This window comes from Manis javanica, chromosome 2 (genome assembly GCF_040802235.1).
Source record: "Manis javanica isolate MJ-LG chromosome 2, MJ_LKY, whole genome shotgun sequence".
NCBI lineage: Eukaryota > Metazoa > Chordata > Mammalia > Pholidota > Manidae > Manis > Manis javanica.
Window position 1 is genome coordinate 181,348,706 of NC_133157.1, and position 24,245 is coordinate 181,372,950.

Sequence of the window (24,245 nt, forward strand, 5' to 3'; positions counted from 1 at the left end):
ATAAGCATGTTTATTAGTCTCTTACCATTCTGACTCCCTTCTCTTTCCTTTCTCAGAGAGCAGAGCTGACGTCTGATAAAGACATGTACCTTGACAACAGCTCCATTGAGGAGGCTTCGGGAGTGTATCCCATTGATGACGATGACTATGCTTCTGCATCAGGCTCTGGTAAGGCTGTCCACGTCCTCGCTCACCCCCATTCTCTACGCTTGCACACACACAAGTTCTGTTGGAACTTCCTTAGGGGAGATAGGCAGGATACACAGCGATTTAGAGCTTGCTCTTTGGCGTTGAAGTGCCCGGGTGCAAATTCGAGCTCTCTGCCACTTATGCTATGAGATCCTGGGAATGTATTTAACTTGGCTGAGCCTCAGTTTCCTCATTTATAATATGGAAGGTAATAATAGTCCCTACCACATAGCTTCCTTGTGAGGATTAACGGGGTTGACATATCTATAGCTCTTAGTGTTTGGTGCCTGACATGTAGTCAGTGTTCTGTCAACAATAACTTTTAGTTTTATTATTAAGGCTTTCAGAGTGATGTCATGGAAGCCAACCTTAAAGAAATCCTGCAAACACTAGTTTTGTAAAACCACCAGCCCTATATTTAACGATTATAGGTGAGATCAAAGCAAGTCATAAGGCCAGCACAGATTGCACCTCTTAGTAAAAGGAGCTACAAAGTCACATTGCAGAGGAGGAATGAAGGATTCTGGCATTTTTGCAGTCTGCCATACCTGGTAAACATTTCACCTGTGTCAGGAATGGCCCCCAAGAAGCTGAGAAAGAGAGCTTGTACATATGTTTAATTAATGATCAAGTCAGGAATTTGTGGTCAGCAGTATGGTAGGAAAATCTTACCAAAGACCTTTCTTGCTTTTGGTTTTCACTGTAGATTCAACAGATAGTAAAAGTTATGCTGAACATACATGTCCAGTAGTCAAATTGGCCTGGGTTCAGGATGACCAAAACAAATTAAAATCAATTTTATCTTTGGTAGAGGTCTAGCTATATAAGGGTGATTGTTTTAAGTTGATAGATGGCAAGTCTAAGAGAGACAAGAGAGGTGGTGGCTGACCTAGTAACAATGAGCTTACAATGCAATCTTAATGTAAAAAATAGCACTAGTTATTCTTGGGAAAGTGATATATATCACACACACAGAATGAGTGTGGAAGGAGTTGTTCTCCATAGCCCACGACTCTATTAATATCTTTCACTCATGGCACCTTTTTTTTTATTTAGCACCTCAAAAGTGCTTTGTAACTATCATCTTAAAAATGTCCCAGGAAATAATAAACATGGAAACTTTTTTGTCCCCATTTCACAGATGTTAGAATCCATGAGTTGTTACATATTTGTAGAAGTTGTCTGAGTCATTTTGCTGATTTATGCCAAGATCATCCTTAAGATGATATAAAGAAAGCGAGTACACTGTCTTGCTTTTCTGCCGGTCCTGGAGTGGATTTGGGGTTTGGAGTGGATCCTTTGAAATCCTGAACCCATAATCAGATCGTTGATAGAGCTGACACATAAATGTGGGCCCACATAGATTCTGTCTTGGCTCCAGCCTTGGGCAGATCATTGCTGCAAAGAAGTGTATCATTCTGGAGTTTGCAAATCCCCTTGCCCTACACTTGGGGTTTTCAGCTTAAAAGTAGTAGAAGTTGTAACTAAAATTTGTAAAGCATTTACTGTGTGTCAGGCACTGTTCCTATCTTCATAACATTTCTATAAGGACAGATTCTATTTTTATTTCTATTTTTCACATGAAAAACCTGAGGCACAGAGAGATTAAGTAACCCGCTTTAGATTACGCTGTTAGACAGTAGTGCTGCTGGGATAGGAACCAGGGAGCTGGGCTTGAGAGTGCGCCCTCTTCCCTTCGCTGTGCTGCCTCCTGGTGTTGCCAAATCCCACTCTAGCACTAGGAGACCCCGTCTAGCTGATGCCCATTCCCAGATGGATACTGGGGTCCCAGGATTTTGGTCAGTGTTCCTTTGCCCTCACTCCTATCAAGCTCTCCAGTGAAAAAGCAAATGGACTGGATAAAAATTGACCAAAGGCCCAGAGGGTTTCTCCCAGGTAAGGAGATGGGGTTATGATGTACATGTGAACTCAAGGATGGGCATTAGCAAATGCCCATAAGCAAAGTGACTTAACCAGTCACTTCAACATTCATAGGCCTTTACTGTGTGCCAGACATTAGGCTGTGTTCTTGAGCTATGGAATCAGAAGGACTTGGTCCTTACCTTTAAGGAACAAAAAGTCTTAGAGAAACATAGAAATGAGAAAAAAAAAATTGTAACACTGTATCATGGGTTACAGTAACATAGGGAAGTGCAATATAACAAAAATGTCAAAGGTAAATGTTGAGTTCTGGTTAAAGGTAGAAGATTGAACGCACATGCCTTCCAATATCCAACTAAACTGACAATAAAGGAGTTGGGCCCAAACTTACAAGGGCAAACAAAACAATAGAGGGGACAAAAGCCACAATGTTTTGAAAGCTGGGAAGCAGATGGGCCTGTGGTAACAGACTTGGCAGACATGAGAAAGCTGAGTTAGCCAACAGTGGCGATGGGGGCAAGGGGAGCCAGGAGGCAGACCACTTAACACAGCAGAATCACCCTGGGGCCCAGGAATTGGTGGCACTAGATGGAGGGTGAAGGGGGTATTAAACTCAGGATGATTGTTTGAAAACTGTTTAAGAAGCAAATATAGATTTCCTGATTCCTTCCCACATAATGTACCAGAGGGACTCATGTTTTCAACCTCAGAAGAAAACCAGAGGTTTATCTGGAGAGAATGAGAATAAAACAGTGGGTCTTAGGACTGGGAGTGCACCAGCACAGATGGGGCTGTTGGTACCATACTGAAAACTGGGAAAACAAGTTCTTAGATTGACTTATTTAATGGTGAAATATTTCCAGCTGTCTTTTCCCAGTCAGTTCCCAGAACGCTGTCAGTCTGGCCTTTTCCCTCCCTGGGGAATTGGACCAACTCAAAGCAAGCAACTCCAGTGGCATTGGGAGCTTTCCAACAAAACACACAGCTCCATCTTAACTGATGCTGCGCACATTTGACGAACTTCTCCTGTGTACTCAGAGCCTCTGGTCAGCTTTTCAGTGTTTCCCTCTTAAATTTGAAAAGACAACCAAGACTCCCCCAGACACTTAGAGAAAACTTGTAACAAAAGATAGAGGCCTCTCCACACCCCTAAAATTGGGAGAGGACAGAAGCTCACAGGGAGAAGATAATTTGCAGAAAAACATACTAAATATGGAGAGAGAAGAAGATGCTTTATGGTGAAACAAGAAGAGGTACTATTAAAGAAAGAACATTCTGGGAGTGCAGAAGAGTCCTTGGAGAGTGGAAGTATCATGTCAGATCTGAAAAACTACTTAGAAGATAAGATGATATGAGGATATTTATTCATTCATTCAGCAGGTACTTATTAACCATCCACTATGTGGGGAAACAGACACCATTCTATGTGCTAGGAATACTTTAGTAAATAAAATCTAATATGGTTTCTCTGGTGGAATACTTTTATTTATTCCTTTCTGTATTTCTGTGTTCCCAAATTTTATTCATGAAAAAAAATTTTAAACATACTCTTTTAAAAAGTAGAAGAAAATCTTACCTTTTTTTTTTTAAGAAGAGATTCAGTAAACAGTGGGAACATAGAGAAAGAAAGAGCTCCATGATAAAGAGGAGGTCGGCTTCGATTCTGGGAATGTGGTAGAAGCAGGGGTTGTACAGTTGGCAGCGGGCTCTGGGGTAGGGTGTCTTGGGCAGAGAGGTCAGTGAGAGCTGGAAGTTGGGGAGGAAGGAGCTGTCACCAGAGGGGCTCCCCAGGTCTGGCTGGGGCAAAAGGGTCAATCTTTTTAATAAAAATAACCAATACAGTGGAAGAGCCACCTGAGGCAGATCGCTCTTCTGTCTTTAGCTTAAGAAGTACAAGCTTGAGGGAATTTTCTACTTTACAGAGTGTCTTCTCTCATAATAGATTCTCCACACTTCTAGGTTGGTGATTGATATTTGTAACTGTTGGGAATCAAGGGGGCTTGAAAGCCCTTAATTGAAAAATTTTCATTTCTTACTTGAAAATGTTTTTTTGTACAAAAATGATTCATTGGAAGCAAATCAAACATGTGTAACACCTTGAGGGAAGTCAGGTAAGCTGACAGAAAAGAGCTGTGTACTTCCAGAGCCATCATTATTAATGACTTATTTACATAGTATTTTGTGTGCACAGAATGCTTTCAAATGTCTGTCACATTTATATCACATTATTACCCCCATTTTATAGATGAAGGCCAGCATTACTTGCTGAAGGCCACAAACCTAATAAATACCAGAGCCAGTATTTAGTTTGGTTGTTTAATGTCAAATCCCACATCTATTCCAATATACTCTACCATATCTTCTCTGCAGAAGGAATATACATGCTGGAGCTAAAGGGACTGTTGATATATTAAAACATTAAAAACTGAGCCACAGTTATGGCCATTGTACTGTTTATAGCATCTTGCCTCTTACTTTCTAAACTACTTAGTATGTTAACATGATATTGTGAGGAATTTGAAGGTATTTATAATTTCTTCCTGTCTGAGGAAGTGAGTTACTTTGAGTTTTTACAAATTTGACAAATGATCAACTTAAAAAGAATGTTGTATTTGAATGTCAGAAATTCTCAAATGCTGTTCTGGTAAAAAGGCAAAAAAAATAGTGCCCAGGTGGCAGTTGGTGGTTAGTCACTCATTGAACAAATACTGGGTAGAGCCAGTGTATGATAGGGACTCTGTTAGGTGCTCAGGCATCAAGCCAGATGCACCCTCAGCCTATGGCACTTCCAGTCTAGTGGGGGAGAGCTAAGGCAGTAGTTATACAAATAAATATGATTACAAATTTGTGGTAAATGCAATTAAGGAAGAAAGATGCTGCTAAAAATCACTTAGCAGAGGGCACCAACCTGATATGGAAGGGAGGCCTTCCCCTGGGAATGACCTCTGTGCTAAGGTCTGGGGCCCTCAAACCAGCTGAGGGCTCCTGGCGGAGGATCAGGAGACCATGGCTGGAGCACAGGGAACAGCAGGGAATGTGATGCCCAAGGAAGCTGGAAGGTAGGCCAGGGCCACACTGTCCAAGGCCGGGCTGAGGCACTTCACATTCATCCCAAAAGCAGTGGGGTGCCGTAGTAATAATTTTAAACATTATTAAATGTTTAACTATGATGGAGTCACAGCCAGTTTGGGGTCAGTGGCCTGAAAGGGGTCTGTTAGGAAGAAGTCAGGTATAGTGGTTCACGGAAAGATTACAGTGGCTCGGATGAGGGTGGTGGCTGTAGAAGGGTATTAGAGTGGAGACATATTAAGGTAAAATCAGTGGACCCAGATCATGGATTTGATCTGGTGTAAGGAAGAGGGAGCCAGAGTTGTGGTTTATAGGAATGGAAGGTTCCATTCACTACAGGGTAACATGGGGAGCAGACCAGGTTTGTGGGGAGAGAGGAAAGGAGATCATAAGTTCTGTTTTAAACAGGTTGGAGGTATATAGTACCTTTGAATCATTCAGGTAAAAGTGTCAAGTAGGCTAGTAGATACATGCGTCTAATTTCAGAGGAATGGTCTAAGCTAATGATGCAAACCTAGGCTTTGTGTGTATATAGGTAGTAATTGAAGCTATGAACATGAGTGCAGGAGAAAATAAAGGGTAAGAAGAAGCTTATGTTGAACCTTAAGGAACTCTGTTATCTGGTGCACGGGTAGAAGAGAATAAACCTACAAAGGAGAATTAGAAATAGCCACAGGGGTAAAGGGAAAGCCAGGAAGTCAGTCACAGAAGCCTCAAGATATTATGTCAAGAAGTAGCTGATAGTTGACAAGTGTCCAGTGGTGCTAAGAGGTTTGGTTATGTGAGGACCACCTCTGGAAAATGCCATTGGATGTGGCAGTGTGGAGGACATTAGTGACCTTAACAAAACAGTACAAGAGTGTGATGACAGGGAAAATATGACTGAAGGCAGCAGAGCAGGGAGAGGAGGAAGTGGTGAGTATCCCAGCACCTTTGGAAAATCTGGTTGTGGAATGGGGGGAGAGGGAACCAGCCTACCTCAGGTCAAGGGTCAGCTGTTGGAGAGCCTGCCTTCTTTTTTTATTTTATTTTATTTTATTTATTTTTCATTTTTTTTATTTTGGTATCATTAATCTACAATTACATGAGGAACATTATGTTTACTAGACTCTCCCCTTCACCAAGTCCCCCCCACATACCCCATTACAGTTACTGCCCATCAACATAGTAAGATGCTGTAGAGTCACTACTTGTCTTCTCTGTGTTGCACAGCCCTCCCTGTGCCTCCCCCCACATTATACATGCTAATCTTAATGGCCCCTTTCCCCACCCCCCCATTATCTCTCCCTTCCCACCCATCCTCCCCAGTCCCTTTCCCTTTGGTAACTGTTAGTCCATTCTTGGTTTCTGTGAGTCTGCTGCTGTTTTGTTCCTTCAGGTTTTTCTTTGTTCTTATACTCCACGTATGAGTGAAATCATTTGGTACTTGTCTTTCTCCATCTGAGCCTGCCTTCTTTGTTTATTGTTGTTATGTGTATTTTAAAATGGAAAATGTATCATGTTGCTGTGGATAAGGGAAAATATCTCATGAGCATGAGAGATTGAACCTGTAAGTCAAAGGGCCACTGAGAGTGTTCAGGATAATGGTACAGGAAAAATTGCCAAGCTGCCTGCAAGTGCACTTTGAAATCCTTCATCACAGAAAGACTGCAGGAAGATCTGTGCTGAATTCTTGAAGAGAGGGTAGTTTGAAAGAGCCTGGCTCTGTCAGTGTCACCCTTAGAGTTGTCTGATAATGTAGGAATCTGTGTCGTGATTCATGCACTCAGCTCATCTCTGCATATGTTCCTAGGAGCTGATGAGAATATAGAGAGTCCAGAGCTGACAACATCTCGACCGCTTCCAAAGATTCCATTCACTAGCGCTGCTCCAGAAGTGGAAACCACGACGCTGAACATGCAGAACAAGGTACCTGCTCAGACGAAGGTGTGTTTGGTTTTGCACTGCATTATCGGCATTGGAAATGCTCCTTTTTTAAATTGTACAGTATGTTCCTTTTAAGAAGCTGTGTTTAAAATTATGTGAGGTTAGATGCTCTTCTCATTATATTACTGTAAATGGCTCTTTGCTATTTATGATCTTTTTGACATCTACCCACCAATTTTTGTTATTGTTATTAAATAGACTTTGTTTTGCAGAGCAGTTTTAAGTTCATAGCAAAACTGAGTAGGAAGTACAGAGAGTTCCCATATACTCCCTGTCCCCCTGCTGCACAGCCTCCCCCACTATCAACATCCTGTGCCAGAATGGTTTGTTCCAATCATTGAGCCTGCACTGACTCAGCAGTATCACCTGGAGTCCCTAGTTTACCTTAAGGTTCACTCATGGCCTTACACATTTTGTGGGTTCTGACAAATGCATAATGACATGTATTTACATACATTACAGTATCATACAGAATCACTTCACTGTCCTTAAAGTTCTGTTTTCTGCCTCTTCATCCCTCCTGCCTTGCGACCCCTAGTAACCACTCGTCTTTTTGCTGTCCTTGTAGTTCTGCCTTTTCCAGAACATCATACAGTTAGAATCATAGGGTAGGTAGCCTTTTCAGATTGGCATCTTTCACTAAGTAATATGCATTTAAGTTTCACCTATGTCTTTTCATAGCTTGATAGTTCATTCTACCTACCACTTTTATCCTACAACTTTTATTCATCTATAAGCTCCCCAACTAGCTTGTATGTGAATACTTTTTACAGGGTGCTCCTTCTCAAGGAACTCACAGCTCTTGTTAAGAAGCAAAACCTTTTCAGTTTATTTCACTTAAGCCAAGAAAATCTTTCATTTCATAAAGAATTTGTTCTGAGTTAAAACCACTGTGATCTTTACATATGCTGAATCAGAAAGTGACTCCAGGTACTAGTTTCAATAAGTTATTTCTCAAAGTCTCCTCATGCACCCTCAGTACTATATAAACTTTGACATCTTTCGTTGGTCATGATGAATGTAGGTGCATCTTTATACACTTGACCCTTGAAAACTGGGATTAGGGGTGTGGCCCCCGGCATAGTTGAAAATCTGCATATAACTTCTGACTCCCCATAAACTTAACTAATACAGCCTACTGTTGACCAGAAGCCTTACCAATAATATAAACAGTTGGTTAACATATATTTTGAATATGTATGATATACTGTAGTCTTATAATAAAGGAAGCTAGAGAAAACAAAATGTTCTTTCAAATTATCATAAATCTCTGCAAAATTTTCTAATGCATTTATTGAAAAAAAATCTGTGTAAAAGTGGACCCAGGCAGTTCAAACTCATGTTGTTCCAGGGCCAACTGTATATATTGCTTTTGAGAGCTGACTTATTAAGAAATAAGGTCTTTGGCCTTAGAATAGAGCAAAGCTACTAGCTAATGAAAACCATTAGACTGGTGATTTTGGCTTTATCAGCATTATATTACAATTAGCTGACCACCCACCACTAGGTAAGTTATTTTAGTTAGAAAATGCATAACAAGGCCTCAGTTTCAAATCCTCGATCTGGCCAAGTTTCTCTGAGCCCATACTTCATGGTCCTTGAGAAGACTAAATTTGAATGCATGTAGCATGTTGCTTGAGACCGAGTAAAAATTCTGTAAGCCTTAATTGAGTTTGGTTAGAGCTGTAGAGAACAAAGCAATTCAGCAAACGAGCATATGTAATAACTGCAGTAGTAGACTTTGTAGACAGTCCAAGGGTAGCATGCTGCTTATGAAAACTTAGACACAAAAGTGTCTGCTTTTGGAGCTCACCCATTTGTTGGTTAGAAATAAGATGCTGCCAAGATTTAACAGCAGACAGGATGTGCAAGGCTGTGTCATGAAGGCAGTGATGAGTCTTTTCTGGAGTAAGAAGAGCCCCTTTGCAGGAAGGAACACAGGCAAGCTTTCTGCCCTTGCATTTTCCTACCTTTGCCAGAGTGCATTTGTTCTTCCCATTCCCCCTGACCTCCTCATGCATGAAACAAGGTGGTGATGACCTACTGGATAGGCTTCTGCAGCCAGGTCAACCTTGAAGTCAGCAACCATGAGGACCCACTGGCTTGAGGCTAGAAACTCTGTGTCAACTTTCAGTGATAAAGTTATATCCTAAGCAGAACCTAATTTGATTGAGTTCTGGCCAGTTGATAACAATGGGTTAAAAATTGACTTGCATTTTTAAAAATTTGCTTTAAACAAGTAACAATGTCAGATAAAAATACAGAAGATACATACTTGGCAGAAGAGCTCAGAAATTAAGGGTCCCAAAGCATTTTAATGTATTTATATTCCTGGTATCATTTTTTCAATGTAGTAGTAATAAAAATTCATTCATTTGTGGGAGATTTATTGAGTGCTATTTATGATGTGTCAAATAGTATTTTAGGTACTGATAATGATGATGTTGGTAATGAATAACAGTAATGGTGATTAAATTTTCTATTTTGCGGTTACATGGTACAGCCAAATTAAACATTGCCTCTTGGATACCATTAATGTAGACTTTGCTTTTGAATGAGCCTCACAGTGGCATTAATGTCACCATTATAGATATTCTATCTAGTTTGTTGTACATTTATGTGACAAAACTAAAAAGCACAGAGTAGAACATAGCTCGTAATCTTTTACTTCCATTTTATTTTCATGGCATCCAAACAGCCATACGTGGATGTGACAGATCCTTAATTGGCTTCATTTAATCATCTCTGCTGCCTTTTTGTGATTTCATTTTGTACATGTATACAAGAGTTAATGTGTTTCAGAGTCTTTTTATACTGTAGGAAGAATTCTTTTTAGTCAAACCTCTGCTTCCAAAGAGCAAAAGTTTTCCGCTTAGAGAATGAGTGGAAGCTTGTGCACTGATGGAAGTGCATAGTGGCCCCAGTTCTGTGGAGATCTCCTGTATTCACACCCACAGACCCCTGAAATGCAAACTCCTTCCTGCCTGCTGGATCAGAAGCTGAGTCTGAGGGAAATGAAGTATCAGCTCTCTCAAATGATTTTAGGGACTCAGAAATCCAGGAGGGAAATTCTGTGATTTGTCATAATAATGGGACAAAGATGATAAGGGTTAAGTTAAGCTTAGTCTCTAAGATCACAGTAGCTACTTCTGTCCATCGTATTCGCTACCAGAATGTACCTCTTCTCCTTGTCACAAACCTGAGTGCTATCTAACTTGTTTTCTCATCTCTTCCCCAATCTCTAGTGAAAGTGCCAATGAGCAATAAAAAGGTTCCTAGAGTAGAACCCAGATCGTCCATTCTCCCATCTGTTGAGTTGTTTGTCTTTCCAACAGACAACCAATTAGTGGTGGGCTTTCCATGAGAAGAATGGAGAAAACTCAGGCAACAGACTGCCCTGGAGCCTCTCTCTTTGGCTTCACTATGGTATCTGAGGTCCTGGGAAGATCTTTCATGTTTTCTTCTCTTACAATAACATAGAGAATAGTGAAATTTTAGGTGCATGTTGGGCAGCAGTGGTGTGATAATTTCTCTGTGGCCTCCACTTTTTATAAATCATGGCAGGTTGGGGTTTAAGGCAGTGCAGGGTTTTCTGAAGCTTCAGAAGATAAGACAGCCATTCTTCCTCACACATCATTATGCCATCTTCTGTGGAAGGCTAGTGTTCTGTTCATTGAAGCAGGGACCTACTGAACTCACTCTGGAGTTCAGATGGATCTACCTGGTATAACTAGTGATCCTTCCTAGAAATGCTAATGATCTTAAAGCACCCCAAAAAGGTCAGGTCTTTTTTTTTCATTTTATTTATTTTATCATTAATTTACAATTAAATGAAGGACATTATGTTTACTAGGCTCCCCCCTTCACCAAGTCCCCCCCACACACACCCCATTGCAGTCACTGTCTATCAGCGTAAGATGCTGTAGAATCACTATTTGTCTTCACTGTATTGCACAGCCCTCCCCATGCCCCGCCTACATGCTAATTATACATGCTAATTATAATACCCCCTTTCTTTTTCCTTGCCCTTATCCTTCCCTTCCCACCCATCCTCCCTAGTCCCTTTCCCTTTGGTAACTGTTAGTCCATTCTTGGGTTCTGTGATTGTGCTGCTGTTTTGTTCCTTCAGTTTTTCTTTATTCATTTACTCCACATATGAGTGAAATCATAAATGTTACTGTTAGTGGTGGGCTGACTTCACAGGCCAGGCAGTAGGAAAGCTAGAAAGTATTATGCTCAGTGAAATAAGCCAGGCGGAGAATTCTTTGCCTGGCTTATTTCACTGAGCATAATACCCTCTGGCTCCATCCATGTTGTTGCAAATGGTAGGATTTGTTTTCTTCTTATGGCTGAATAATATTCTATTGTGTACATGTACCACATCTTTATCCATTCATCTACTGATGAACATTTAGATTGCTTCCATTTCCTGGCTATTGTAAATAGTGCAGCAATAAACATAGGGGTGCATCTGTCTTTTTCAAACTGGAGTGCTGCATTCTTAGGGTAAATTCCTAGAAGTGCAATTCCTGGGTCAAATGGTATGTCTATTTTGAGCTTTTTGAGGAACCTCCATACTGATTTCCACAATGGTTGAACTAATTTACATTCCCACCAACAGTGTAGGAGGGTTCCCCTTTCTCCACAACCTTGCCAACATGCGTTGTTGTTTGTCTTTTGGATGGTGGCCATCCTTACTGGTGTGAGGTGATATCTGGTGGTTTTAATTTGCATTTCTCTGGTGATTAGGGATGTGGAGCATCTTTTCATTTGTCTGTTGGCCATCTGAATTTCTACTTTGGAGAACTGTGTGTTCAGCTCCTCTGCCCATTTTTTAATTGGATTATTTGCTTTTTGTTTGTTGAGGTGCATGAGCTCTTTATATACTTTGGATGTCAAGCCTTTATCGGATGTGTCATTTACGAATATATTCTCCCATACTGTAGGGTACCTTTTTGTTCTATTGTTGGTGTCCTTTGCTGTACAGAAGCTTTTCAGCCTGATATAGTCCCACTTGTTCATTTTTGCATTTGCTTCCCTTGCCCAGGGAGTATGTTCATGAAGAAGTCGCTAATGTTTATGTCCAAGAGATTTTTGCCTATATTTTTTTCTAGGAGCCAACAGCCCCTCCCTCCCCTTTCTCAGAACGGAGGTTGGGGAGCCAGGATCCTTAGTTCTGTTTAACAGTTGGACGTGTGGAGGCTTGACCCAGGGTGAGGCCAAAGCAGGGTCCCATGAGTGAGTCTGGGCCCACCTCTGGCTTTGCTACCTGTTCTGTGGCCAGGTCTGGAAATGCTAGCACCATCTCTCCCCACTCATCCATGTGGATTTTGGGGTCCCCCACACCCTGCTTCCTCCACTGGGTATTGTGGCAGGAGCTGAGGAAAGTGGTGGTGAAGATGGATGTCCCACCCCAACTGTACTGCCTTTTCTTTTTTTCAGGCCATTTGAGTCATATATGGTACTGATCAATAAAGAGACTTTTTGGTTTGAAAAAAAAAAAAGTTTTCCTGCAACTTTGCTGTGTTCCGATATCAGTTCTAGTAGTTTTGGAATGGAGTCTTTAGGGTTTTTTATGTATAGTATCATGTCATCTGCAAATAGTGACAGTTTAACCTCTTCTTTACCAATATCAATTGGTTGTATTTCTTTGTTATTTCTAATTGCCATGGCTAGAACCTCTAGTACTATGTTGAATAACAGTGGGGAGAGTGGACATCCCTGTCGTGTTCCCAATCTCAGAGGAAAAGCTTTCAGCTTTTCGCTGTTCAGTATGATGTTGGCTGTGGGTTTATCATATATGGCCTTTATTATGTTGAGGTACTTGCCGGATATACTCATTTTGCTGAGAGTTTTTATCATGAGTGGATGTTGAATTTTGTCGAATGCTTTTTCAGCATCTATGGAGATGATCATGTGGTTTTTGTCTTTCTTTTTATTTATGTGGTGGATGATGTTGATGGATTTTCAAATGTCATACCATCTTTGCATCCCTGGGACGAATCCCACTTGGTCATGGTGTATGATCCTTTTGATGTATTTTTGAATTCGGTTTGCTAATATTTTGTTGAGTATTTTTGCATCTACATTCATCGGGGATATTGGTCTGCAATTTTCTTTTTTGGTGGGGTCTTTGCCTGGTTTTGGTATTAGGGTGATGTTGGCTTTATAGAATGAGTTTAGGAGTATTCCCTCCTCTTCTATTTTTTGGAAAACTTTAAGGAGAAATGGGTATTATGTCTTCTCTGTATGTCTGATAAAATTCTGAGTAAATCCATCTGGCCCTTGGGTTTTGGTCCTGGGTAGTTTTTTGATTACCGCTTCAATTTCTTTCTTTGCTGGTAATTGGTTTGTTAGGTTTTGTGTTTCTTCCTTGGTCAGTCTTGGAAGGTTGTATTTTTCTGAGAAGTTGTCCATTTCTTCTAGGTTTTCCAGCTTGTTAGCATATAGGTTTTCATAGTATTCTCTAATAATTCTTTGTATTTCTATGGGGTCCGTTGTGATTTTTCCTTTCTCGTTTCTGATTCTGTTGGTGTGTGTTGATTCTCTTTTTCTCTTAATAAGTCTGGCTATGGGCTTATCTATTTTGTTTATTTTCTCAAAGAACCACCTCTTGGTTTTATTGATTTTTTCTATTGTTTTATTCTTCTCAATTTTATTTATTTCTTCTCTGATCTTTATTATCTCCCTCCTTCTTCTGATTTTAGGCCTCATTTGTTCTTTCTCCAATTTCGATAATTGTGATGTTAGGCTATTGGGATTGTTCTTCCTTCTTTAAATATGCCTGGATTGCTATATACTTTCCTCTTAAGACTGCTTTCACTGTGTCCCACAGAAGTTGGGCTTTGTGTTGTTGTCATTTGTTTCCATATATTGCTTTATCTCCATTTTAATTTGGTCATTGATCCATTGATTATTTAGGAACAAGTTGTTAAGCCTCCATTTGTTTGTGAGCCTTTTTGCTTTCTTTGCACAATTTATTTCTAGTTTTATACCTTTGTGGTCTGAAATGTTGGTTTGTAGGATTTCAACCTTTTTGAATTTACTGAGGCTCTTTTTGTGGCCTAGTATGTGGTCTATTCTGGAGAATGTTCCACGTGCACTTGGGAAGAATGTGTATCCTGTTGCTTTTGGATGCAGTGTTCTATAGATGTCTATTAGGTCCATCTGTTCCAGTGTGGTGTTCAGTGCATCTGTGTCCTTATTTATTTTCTGTCTGGTGGACCTGTCCTTTGGGTGAGTAGTGTGTTGAAGTTTCCTAAAATGAATGCATTGCATTCTATTTCCTCCTTTAGTTCTGTTAGTACTTGTTTCACATATGCTGGTGCTCCTGTGTTGGGTGCATATAAGTTTATAATGGTTATATCTTCTTGTTGGACCGAGCCCTTTATCATTATGTAATGTCCTTCTTTATCTCCTGTTACTTTCTTTGTTTTGAAGTCTATTTTGTCTGATACTAGTACTGCAACATCTGCTTTTTTCTCCCTGTTGTTTGCATGGAATACCTTTTTCCATCCCTTGACTTTTAGTCTGTGCATGTTTTGGGGTTTGAGGTGGGTCTCCTGTAAGCAGCATATAGATGGGTCTTGCTTTTTTATCCATTCTATTACTCTGTGTTTTTTGAATGGTGCATTCAGTCCATTTACATTTAGGGTGATTATTGAAAGATATGTACTTATTGCCATTGCAGGCTTTAGATTTGTGGTTACCAAAGGTTCAAGGTTAGCTTCTTTAGTATATTACTGCCTAACTTAACTTGCTTACTGAGCTATTATAGACACTGTCTGGTGATTCTTTATTTCTCTCCCTTCTTATTCCTCCTCCTCCATTCTTTATATATTGGGTGTTTTATTCTGTGCTCTTTTGTCTTTCCTTTAACTGCTTTTGTGGGTAGTTGATTTTATTCTTTGCCTTTGGTTAGTATTTGGTTGGTCTGCTTTCTTTGCTGATATTTTTTCTCTGGTGACATCTGTTTAGCCTTAGGAGTGCTCCCATCTAGAGCAGTCCCTCTAAAATACCCTGTAGCGTTGGTTTGTGGGAGGCAAATTCCCTCAACTTTTGCTTGTCTGGAAATTGTTTAATCCCTCCTTCATATTTAAATGATAATCATGCTGGATACAGTATTCTTGGTTCAAGGCCCTTCTGTTTCATTGCATTAAATATATCAGGCCATTCTCTTCTGCCTTGTAAGGTTTCTGTTGCAAAATCTGATGATAGCCTGATGGGTTTTCCTTTGTAGGTAACTTTTTTCCTCTCTGTAGCTGCCTTTAAAACACTGTCCTTGTTCTTGATCTTTGCCATTTTAATAATTATGTGTCTTGGTGTTGTCCTCTTTGGGTCCCTTCTTTTGGGAGTTCTGTGTACTTCCATGGTCTCCCAGTTTGGGGAAGTTTTCAGCAATTATTTCTTCAAATACACTTTCCCTTTTTCTCTCTCTTTTTCTTCTATAATGCAAATATTGTTCCATTTGGATTGGTCACACAGTTCTCTTAATATTGATTCATTCCAGGATATCCTTTTATCTCTCTCTGCATCAGCTTCTATGTGTTCCTGTTCTCTGGTTTCTATTCCATCAAGGCCTCTTGAATTTTATCCATTCTGCTTATAAGTTCTTCCAGAGATTGTTTCATTTCTGTAATCTCCTTCTGGACATCATCCCTTACTTAGCTCTTGCATATTTCTCTGCAGCTCCATCAGCATGATTATGACCTTTATTTTGAATTCTTTTTCAGGGAGAATAGTTAGGTCTGTCGCTCCAGATTCCTTCTCAGGGGAGGATATCTGGGTTAGTCTGGTCTGTATCAAATTCTTCTGCCTTTTCATGGCGATAGAAGTAGTTGCCGGAAGCTGGCGCATGTGTCCACTGGGAGAATGTCCCTTCTTGCTGGTTTGTGGCCTTTGTCTCCTGGGAGAACAGCGACCCCTAGTGGCTTGTGCTGGGAAGCTGCACACAAACGGGGTTTCTAATTCTTGCCCGGCTGCTGTGAAAGAAGCTCTGCCCTGCTGCCTCAGGCTGCTGCTCCACTATGGCGGAGCGGCATCGGAGGGGAAACGGGCAGGAGGCTGTTTATCTCCATGAGGGTGCTCCGAGCTGTGCTGCTGCCCAGGGAGTTAGGGCGCCTGGAGTTCCCCAGGATTCCCAGCTGCTGGGCTCAGTGTCCTGGGATGTTTCTATCCTGCTGTGGGGTCCCTGTCCCTTTAAGTCTTTCAAAAAGCACCCGCTTTTCTTTGTCCCCAGGGTGCCAGCTGCGGGGACCCACTTGCAGGTTTTACTGTCCTGTTTCCCTAGTATCCAGCACCCCATGAACTGTGTGTCTACGCTCCCAGTGCAGATGGCTAGGGCTGGGTGTTTAGCAGTCCTGGGCTCCCTCTCCCTCCCCGCTCCAACTCCTCTCCTCCTGCTGGGAGCTGGGGTGAGGGGCGCTTGGGTCCTGCTGGGCCGCGGCTTGTATCTTACCCCCTTCATGAGGCACTGGGTTCTTGCAGGTGTAGATGTAGCCTGGCTGTTGTCCTGTGTCTTCTGGTCTCACTTTTAGGGATAGTTGTATTTGTCGAATTTTCAAAAATATATATGGTTTTGGGAGGAGATTTCTGCTGCTCTACTCATGTTGCCATCTTGGCTCCACCCCAGGTCAGGTCTTTTTATATTATTTAACCCTCTAGACCTAAATAGCAGGCTGCCACTTTGGATGAATCTTGGATTTAGATGAACCCTGACCTTCAGAAAGGATCAGTTAACTGGGCCACGGTTTATAGAGACCTAATGAAGATGGTTGGCTATTCTTAGAGCAGTAGAGCTAAAAAGGATTATTGCCTACAGTGATAAGCCAGTGGAATTGAATATGTTTTTTGTCAGCTGTGTTGGCCAGTAGGAACTTCATCCTAATAGAGAATAGTCAGCTTATTTGAACTGAGTTGTTCCGTTCTCTAATCCAGTGGTTTTCAAACCATAGAACCACCATGGTTCTGGAGAGTTTTAAATAACAAAAATCAGTGTCAGCTTCCCTACCCCAGACCAACTGAAACAAAATCTCCAGTGGTAGCCTGTTTTTTTTTTTGACTTGGCAAGTAATTTCAGATTTCATTGTAACCTTTGGTCATTCTCACAAGATGGCCAGCATTGGTGCTGACTGTTAGAAAGCCAACAGATGATTTATGCATTGATGTGGTAGATTATAAAAATGTTCTTGGACTTTAGAGAGGTAAAATGCTTCATTAGAGGGCTTTGTTAATAACAAAAGGACAATGAAAGAAGTGAAAATTTTGGATTGTAATTAGGAGAACTGCATGAACCAAGGCACACATTTTGAGAATCGGTCTTGGTCAGCAGAATAGTGGTGTCAGTAGAGATGGCCTTGCAGGGTTTCTTACTAGAGATGAAGCAGTGAGCTAGCGGGAAGGCTGGAAATGGCCCAACACAACACAGTTAGGAGATTGCTGCAAGAACTTGTTGGGTGTCGTGTGATAAAGACCTGAGCAAGGTGTGGAAATGAGAATCCAAGGAAGGCATCTAATTTGAGAGAATGGTGAGAGCAAATTGGCAGGACTGTGACATGCAAAACATACAATTTGAAATATGCTAAAATAACTTTGGGGGCCTTAAAGAATAGTTGTCACCATTAATGGAAGTAGAAAAGAAGGTGCATTTGTTTGATGGCACAGTCACAGTTTAGTGTTCTGTGGCTGCTGGGTGGATGGGGATAATGCTAACTTGAGATGAGGTTGTTTTCTTAGACTTACACTTCAGAATTGTGAAAAACACAAGAACTGGAGTATCCTTCATTAGACAGATGAAGAGAGTGAAGTCCAGAAAAGTTGTATGACTTCGTCAGGATCACACAGGAGCTACTGGCAGAGCCTAATCCCCCCGAAGTTCTAGTCCAGGGTTCATAGAAGGTGTAAAAGGGAATGAGTAGAGGTGAGTATGGCAGAGTAAGCCTGAGGGGCCACTCCACAGAGTGACAGCAGGCAGAGCCCTGGGAGAAGCCCTGTCAGGAAGCTGTCATCACAGTGCCCTGTGTAACAAGGTGATACAGAGGCAGGAGAATCAGGGCAATGCTGGTGGGCTGGGCAGCCAGAGGAACATGGTGGCCTGAAGTCAGAAATGTGGTGAGAAAACAGAGATCTTATGAAATGTCAACAAAAACAACCATATCATTGAGATTGTCATGAACTCACTAACTATCCATCTTGTCTGTATATGTGACAGGTATTATACAAAACCATGAATCATGTGCATCTGTTGTAGGACTCACCCATGGTATAAGTATCACAAAACTAATTATTTCAATTATTTCCTAAACTCATTGTTTGTTAAAAAAAAAAAAGAAAGGAAGAAAGGGGGGGTGGATTTTAGAATATATTTACCTATTATGTCTTCTTTCTAGCACATTACTTTTTAAAGAAATCTTTATGATCTTTCCCTTTTCCCTTTATCAGTCACCTGAAGAAACTGATAAGGAAAAAGTTCACCTCACTGACTCAGAAAGGAAAATGGACCCAGCTGAAGAGGATACAAATGTGTATACTGAAAAGCACTCAGACAATCTGTTTAAACGAACAGAAGTCCTGGCAGGTGAGTAGCCTGCTGGGGGCCAGGTGGGAGGGTCTTTAAATAGGCCTTTTTTTTTCTCAGTGATATTCAGAGGTTTAGGCAAAGCTTGCTGAATGTCATCTTTCTGCTAAAAGCAGTCTTGAGGGTCTCTCTCTTTGCACAATGCAGCGGGGCACGGGAGTGGCAAGAAGAGGAAAGTTAAAATTTGAATGGGTTCCGAAAAGCTGGACTGGGGGATGGCACGGTGTGCAGATCAGTCTTGTTCCCAGTCATCCTGATTTCAAAATAAACTTAAAGTTCTTTATGGGGAGGGCTGTGGACACCAATAATGCTCAAGGTATTAAGGATGTTGTCCCTAATTGTAACTTATCTGATGACAATATTAACATCTGATTTTAAAGGAGAAGATTTGTAAGATTTAAGAACACTTAGTCCTTGAGAGGATAATCCCAAAGCCAACACTAGAAAGGAAATTTGCATGCTTTTTAAAAAAAATTTAATCGACTTAAATTTCGATTATACATATTTTGTGTTTTCATTGAAAAAGCAATTAGAAGACTAGGCTGTGAAATGTGAGTATTGAAAAGACTAAATTCTTTAGTCACAGCTAGATTTTCATACTGAGACTTTTGGGTGATATTATTAATACCTATCAAAGAAAGTATTGTTCCTTCTTGAGGAATGTCAGATTTGCATAATTACCCGGTTGCCTCATTGAATCCAGTCTTTAAATGTTTTTGGGGTTTTCAAATTAAGCCTTTTATAAAAGTGTAAATAGATTGGGTCTGACAAAGCTAATTTCTCCAACCCTTGGATCTCTTCTAAAAGTCATCTTTCTTTCGGTGTGTTTCAGCCGTCATTGCTGGTGGAGTTATCGGATTTCTCTTTGCAATTTTCCTTATTCTGCTCTTGGTGTATCGCATGAGAAAGAAGGATGAAGGAAGTTATGACCTCGGAGAACGCAAACCATCCAGTGCTGCTTATCAGAAAGCACCTACTAAGGAGTTCTATGCGTGAAACTTCCACTTAGTGTCTCTATTTATGAGATCACTGAACTTTAAAAAATAAAGCTTTTGCATAGATTAATGAAGATCTTTGTTTTTTGTTGTTCTTTTTTTTTTTCATTGAAGAGCCATTTTGGGACTTCAATGATAAAATCCCATTGTATTTAAAACTTTTCATGTATTTCTTTAGAACAACATAAAATTAAAACTTAACATCTGCAGTGTTCTGTGAATAGCAGTGGCAAAATATGTTACAAAAACTGTCAATGTTCATGGAATTGGTTTAAACGTTTATGCACAAATACAAAATAATTGTTTTTATCCTATGGTTCGAAGATGAAAGCTGTTTAATTAGTGTCAGCATGTCTCAGATTGACTTTACCAAGTTGGTCTTACTTTGTTAATTTATCTGTTTTTCCCCTCTCCTCTACTCTCCCTCCTTGTCCCATTCAATACAAAACACAAAACTCTGCCTTTGTAGTTGTTACTGTGCAATTTGTCTTCAGATAATTCAGATACTGGTAATTGAGTGCAGATGTGATTTTCAAATATGTAAACTTAACCTCCACTTTGTATAAATTTTTAAGTGTCAAGACTATCTGTTTCACAAGTGCTTTGGTTTTCGTTACCTGTAGCTTCAGGCAGATTTGCCACAGGAAATTAATGTGTAAAATTGGATTATTACCACCAAACTGTTTAGTCATATATGTCTCATCAGATCTTCTTTTGGGAGGATTTGATGTGAGTTACTGACAAGCCTCAGCAAACCCAAAGATGCTAACAGTATTTTGAGAAGTTGCTGCAGATTCCTTTGGCCACTGTATTTGTTAATTTCTTACAATTCGAAGGTACGAGTAGGGGTTTAAGGAAAAGTCAGTTTTTGTTCTTAAAAATGCATTTAAGTTGTAAACGTCTTTTTAAGCCTTTGAAGTGCCTATGATTCTATGTAATTTGTTGCAGACTGGTATTAATGAGTATATGTAACAGTTAAAAAAAGTTGGTATTTTATAAGCACAGACAATTCTAATGGTAACTTTTGTAGTCTTATGAATAGACATAAATTGTAATTTGGGAACATAAAAACTACTGAATAAATCATGTGGCCTAATATTGAAAATGTCACTGTTACAGATTTTGTACATTTTCGATCAAATGTACACCTCCCCTTTGCTGACGTCTGCTCTCAAGGATGACGTGGTTTGATTTGAGTGTTCCATAGTGTCTATAAATCAAAACCAAAGAGCTCATCGATGAGGCTGTTTATTACCAGATTTCTTCTGAATTGGCCAGAGGAAATCTGAGTGTATCATCCTGTGTGTGTTTGGGTGTAGATAATGGAATGCTGCCAGAGAGAGAATTGAGAAGTTTGCAACCTTTATAGCATAGCTGATGGCAGTATTGAGATGGATGCCTGTTTGTGCAAATAACTTTCCAGAAAACTGAAGGCGGCTTCTGCGACGCTGGCATCTAAGCTTTAGTCTTATACATTGATTTACCTTTGAAACTGTACCCCAAATCTCTCCTGAAGCTTAACCGGAGAGCTAGCTAATAAAAGAGGTACCATGGTTCACACTGTAGGGAAGGACACAGCAGAGGGGCTCTGTGCATTGAAAGGAGGGCCTCACTGCTTGGGACCAAAATTGCTGCAAAACACTGAAGCCTGACGATATGGCAATATGAGGGTGCCCTGCCTGGGTACTTCCTTCTGACTGTGTGGTTCCTCCTAGTTTACCATTACTTGCCATTGAAGTAGGAAGAAGGCAGCAAAAACAACCTTTCCAACATATAATTTACTTGTAACAAAAAGTATGAATACTTCATTTAGAGAACATTCCCTGAAATTGCCACAGAACTGATTCTTTTTTTTTAATTTAAGCAGCACTTGGAGCAGTGTTTACTTAAATTCTTAATGGCCTTAATTTTCAAATTCCTGTCCCGTCGCTTACAGACTCCATCCACCTTGGAATGATTAAAAGGAAGTGATGAGAGCACCTTTTAATGCGGCATGTCCCTCAGTTACAGAGGCTAGGAATGTAGTGGGTATATACCTCTCCCTGTGCAAGGCACAGGGAGATTCAGGTCGTACGTAGAATATATCAGATCTTGGAATGTCCACGCCAGGAAAAGGTTTCTGGCAAATATTTTGTCACTGCTGTAAAGCAAAATATTTGTTAAAGTGCCAAAATAAAGTCTGTCATGCTGAAAGTAAAAAAATCATTGTATATGACTGACATCCACTTTTCTTCAACTGTTAAGTTTTCTGCTTAGTTTTTACTTTCCTTTTCAAGATGCAACAAGTAGTACTATAAGAAGTGTTACTAATGAATACTGAGTTCAGGAAAATTTTGGTAAAATATAAACATTAAAGCCAATGTGAAAATATCCTGTTTTCTTAACCATATGTAAATGATTTCCTTTGTATAAACATGGCTTTGTGTTTGAGAGACTCGCAATATTCAGATAGTCCCATTTTCAGCTTAAAGGGGTATGTGGGATGAGCTCACATTTTTTAAAAGGTTTTAGCTGGAGGTGCATAGTGCCTGAACTTCAGGATTAGGACTGGCTTAATAAAATTGAACTGAAATTGAACAAGATTATAGAAATTGCCATCTATTAATGTTAAAAGTTGATAGTTTGGATAAATGTTTAGTGAATTGGTATTTTGAGAATGCATTTAATTTTTGCAAATAAGGCAAAATGTACTTGCTTGTTGAGGATGTGGTGTATTTGTATTGGGTCCAGGAGACTAAACTAAGTAAGTGGAACATTATTAACTCACTTTGGTTGTCCTAAAGAACTAAAACATCCTACAAAGGGTGCTGGGTCCTACAAGAATAGGTACAATAATAACTTCATAGTTTGGGGGAGCTTGTTTCTTCAATATCTTAAACATTATGAAACCTTAAGGAAAATTCTTAAGAGCAAAAACATAATACCTAAAAATACTGCAGGGTTAATTTTATAATCACAATCATTTTTACTGCTTTATTATAATTATTGGGTGGTAGAAAAAATATTTTTAAATACATTGTTTAAGAAGGCAATGACTTGAAGCAACACAATCTCCACCTTGAGTTTCTAAATTCTAATCCTCTGGCAGACAACAGCAAAACCCTAAGAGGTTTCCAATTAAAGTTAAGCCAGATGAGAAATGGAGTAGTATGAATTGAGTAATCACTAAGGTTTTTCCCAGGGCTGATATTTTATGACAACAGTGAAATTTGAGATTTAGTTTACACAGAAAACTTTAAAAAGGATAGAACTGTCTGATGTTTAGTGGTGAAGCCAATATCAGAATGAATTTTGTCTCCTGCTCTGGGTGGCTTCACTCATAATTTATGGTTCTAAGATTTCATTCCTTTTTGTTTATCTGTTGCATATGGTCTGTATCAAGGCCTTTTCTGACTAAGGAATCATGGTGGCTTTGGAGCAATTTGGTTTCCTGTGAATTAGCTGGAAGGGCATATGTAAACCAGCAATAGTTCTAACCAACAGATAGCAGAATGAAGCCTTAGGCTTTCATGCTTCAGATGTGAATGCAAGACTCATTCATTCCAGTTGCCTTGGCAAAATTATGTTCAAGGAACAAATACTGGTATTTGCAAAAGGCATCAAGAGGTTTAACATACAAATAGTTGCCTATTGACTGTGCACTGGGCATCTTCTAGCAGCTGGGGGTAGAGTGGTGAACTAGGTAGACAGAGGCCCTGCTCTCAAGAGGTTTAGTTATGGATACATAGTGGAAACAAAATTAGCAAGTGGAAAGTATTGGTGGCAATTTCTATGATGAATGTAATGCAGGCTGATGTAAGGGACTGAAGGACTGTATCAACCCAGATAGGCTAGGAATGCAGCAATACAATCTCAAAGTCTCAGCAACTTAAAACAGCAGAGTCTTGCTTCTTGCTCATGCTGCATGTCCATGGGTTGACAGAGAGTTCTGCTCTGAATAATTGTCATCCTCAGCCCAGGTGTCAGGCCAGTGGAGTAGTCATTGTCTGGAACACCAACAGTCACTGTGGTAAAAAGGAAAATTGTGGTGAAACACACAGTGGCTCTTAAGGCTGCCACCAGTAGTGACATATGTCACTTGCATACACATTTCATTGCCCAAAGCAAGTCATGTGGCTACATGTAACTTCCAACTTGCAGGGAAGTGCACTCCCACTTTGTGGCAGTCAAGAAAGAGATGGGGTATTTGTGAACAGCTATAGTGACTACAGCCTGGCCAGGAAGGATCTCAGAGGGTAAGGCCCAATTGATGCAGAGCCAGTTGAACTAAAGTCAAGAGAAGCATTCCAGGGTGTGGGAAGCCCAGGAGAGGATAGGAGGTCGGCATGTTGGAGGAGCAGTGAGAATGCCGTTTCTTCCACTTTTGTCCCCTTTTATTTTATTCCCCACAAGTAGGCTAGGCTGATCTCTTTATGATATAAGTTACGTAATATGTAAATGGTCCTGTAGCACTTAGCATAAGATCCTGACTCCTTCCCCTTGCCCTCAAGATCTTCGGGAACTGGCCCCTAGACGATGCATTATAAGGAGTCACGGGCGGGCAACACAGCCAGTTAGGAAGTCATTTTTGATACTTAGTGGGTAAATGATGGTGACTTGGCCTACAGTGG

The 24,245-nt window shown here is 40.3% G+C and overlaps 1 protein-coding gene across 3 annotated transcripts in view; it reads left to right on the top strand.

Annotated features, from left to right (window-relative positions):
• The window catches only part of SDC2 (syndecan 2), a 104,372-nt gene extending 82,535 nt beyond the window's left edge, over positions 1 to 21,837 (top strand). For 2 of the 3 annotated variants that reach the window (XM_036995452.2, XM_073229857.1), the window contains 4 exons: positions 57 to 168; positions 6,932 to 7,065; positions 18,505 to 18,640; positions 19,473 to 21,837. In XM_036995452.2, the coding sequence (XP_036851347.1) occupies positions 84 to 168; positions 6,932 to 7,065; positions 18,505 to 18,640; positions 19,473 to 19,636 (519 nt within the window). In that variant the 5' untranslated portion in view covers positions 57 to 83 and the 3' untranslated portion in view covers positions 19,637 to 21,837. The remainder of the gene's footprint in view (positions 1 to 56; positions 169 to 6,931; positions 7,066 to 18,504; positions 18,641 to 19,472) is intronic. The other variant, XM_017657863.3, reaches the window with a different exon arrangement.
• Positions 21,838 to 24,245: the final 2,408 nt, after the last annotated feature.